Source organism: Eimeria tenella, genomic scaffold (assembly GCF_000499545.2).
Source record: "Eimeria tenella Houghton genomic scaffold, Eth_scaff1641, whole genome shotgun sequence".
Classification (NCBI taxonomy): Eukaryota; Apicomplexa; class Conoidasida; order Eucoccidiorida; family Eimeriidae; genus Eimeria; species Eimeria tenella.
This window is the reverse complement of record NW_013544106.1, coordinates 1-1,882: the sequence shown is the minus strand read 5'-3', so window position 1 is coordinate 1,882 and position 1,882 is coordinate 1. Positions and strand designations below refer to the sequence as shown.

General features: G+C 56.1%; 1 protein-coding gene across 1 annotated transcript; it reads right to left on the bottom strand.

Annotated features, from left to right (window-relative positions):
• Positions 1–593: 593 nt before the first annotated feature.
• On the bottom strand, positions 594–1,154 carry ETH_00029880 (uncharacterized protein; the record flags this gene model as incomplete). The annotated part of the gene is made up of 2 exons (XM_013379247.1): positions 594–814; positions 1,073–1,154. The coding sequence occupies 2 exons, from the start codon at positions 1,152–1,154 to the stop codon at positions 594–596; spliced, it is 303 nt and encodes a 100-aa protein (XP_013234701.1).
• Between the last annotated feature and the right edge of the window lie 728 nt (positions 1,155–1,882).

Genomic DNA, 1,882 nt, shown 5'->3' with positions numbered 1-1,882 from the left:
CCAGCAGCAGCAGCAGCAGCGCAACAGCAGCAGCAGCACAGCAGCAGCAGCGAAGAGGCACTTTATAAAATAGTGAGCAGGAACAGCAGGCCCACCGCCACAAAAAAGTAATCTACTCAAGCTTGCTGCAGGGCAGCTGTCCATTAGCAGCAGCACCAGCAGCAGCAGCCGTTATTGCTGCTGCTGCTGCTGCTGCTGCTGCTGCTGCTGTTAGACGCACCTGAAGAGCCCAGCGTCGCCAGCACAGGAGTGCATGCAGATGCTTCGTCAGTTAAGTCCTGCAGCTCAGCGTGTGTGAAGCCAGGGACTAACAGATTGCTGCTGCTGCTGTTGCTGCTGCTGCTAGGCGGCGCTGCAGCAGGGGCTTCCACTTTCCGCCAACGTACTGCAGCAGCAGCAGCAGCAGCGAGACGCGTTCGCACGGCCAGACTTCGCCGAAGCAGCAGAAGCGGCAGTAGCAGCAGCAGCAGCCGCGGCCCAGGAGCCCCAGCAGCTGTTGCTGCAGCAGGGGCCCAAACAGCAGCAGCAGCAGCAGCAGCAGCAGCTCACCTAAAACCTCGTCTCCATTTCCTGGGAAGACATCACCCTAAGAGTCACACACAGGCTAGCACACCCACACCACCCCTGCTGCTGCTGCTGCTGCTGCTTCTGCTGCTGCTGCTGCCGTTGCTGCTGTTGCTGCTGCTGCTGCTGCTTCTGTGGCTTGCCTGGCCTGTGCGCAGCAGCAACTTGGCTATGTTGCCTTTGTAGTGAAGAATCCGCAAATCCCCCAGGCGAGGGTCTGGGGCCTCGTCGTCGCTCTTGAAGTCGTAGACTGCGCAGCCAAACCCTAAACCCTAAACCCTAAACCCTAAACCCTAGATTCTGGACGGGGCAGCAGCAGCAGCTGCAGCAGCAGCAGCAAGAAGCTGCAAATTGCAGGGCCGCGGGAAGCAGCACGGCGAAGACGCCGCAAGCGATGCTCTTCGCCGTGACCAAACCCTAAACCCTAAACCCTAAACCCTAAGCCGAACACCACAAACCCTAGCCCTTACACAACCTTAAAGCCTAAACCCTAAACCCTAAACCCTACCCGGGGCATCGCTTTCCGCCTCTGTTGTTAGCCCAGCTTCCTCTTCGGACTCTGTCTCCTCAGCAGCTGCTGGTCTCTCCATAGCAGCAGCAGCAGCAGCGGCAGCAGCAGCAGAGGCAGCAATACACGAAGCGGTAGAAGCAGCAGCAGCAGCCGGGAAACACTAGTTGCTTTCGAGTTTTTTGAGTGGCTTCGGCTCAAAAGCAGAAGAATGCATCATGTGCAAACCCTAAACCCTAACCCTAAACCCTAAACCCTAAACCACAGCTTGTGCGCGGTTGTAGGAGCGCCCGCGGCTCCCCTATTTTGCCTTTTCCTCTCAAAACCTAATTTAGAGAATTTAATAAAAACACAACTAAATAAAAGCTCTCTATACACCCTAGTTGCTGCTTCCAGCTGCTGCTGCAGCACGGGGCCCCCGTGATGCTCTCTGCCCCCAGCAGCAGCAGGGGGCCCCCAGGGTTTCTTTGAGGGCCCCCAGCGGCAGCAGCAGCAGCAGCAGCTTCAGCAGCAGCAGCAAAAAGTCTGTAATCACTTCTTTCTGAAGTATTTGTCGCGCTACGTGAAGCCAGCGGGAAGCCGAAGCCCTAAACCCTAAACCCTAAACCCTAAACCGTCGTCTGGGCCTGCAGCTAAGCCAACCTGCTGCCGCCTTCTGGCTCCTCCATTGCCTTTCAAGGAACTTTCTCTTCCTTCCAAGAGGGTTTAGGGTTTAGGGTTTAGGGTTTAAAGTTTTCATTTCCATTTTCATTTCCATCCCCTCCTACAAATATGGAGGTAAGCCAAAATGTCTTACCACTAGTCCCCCCG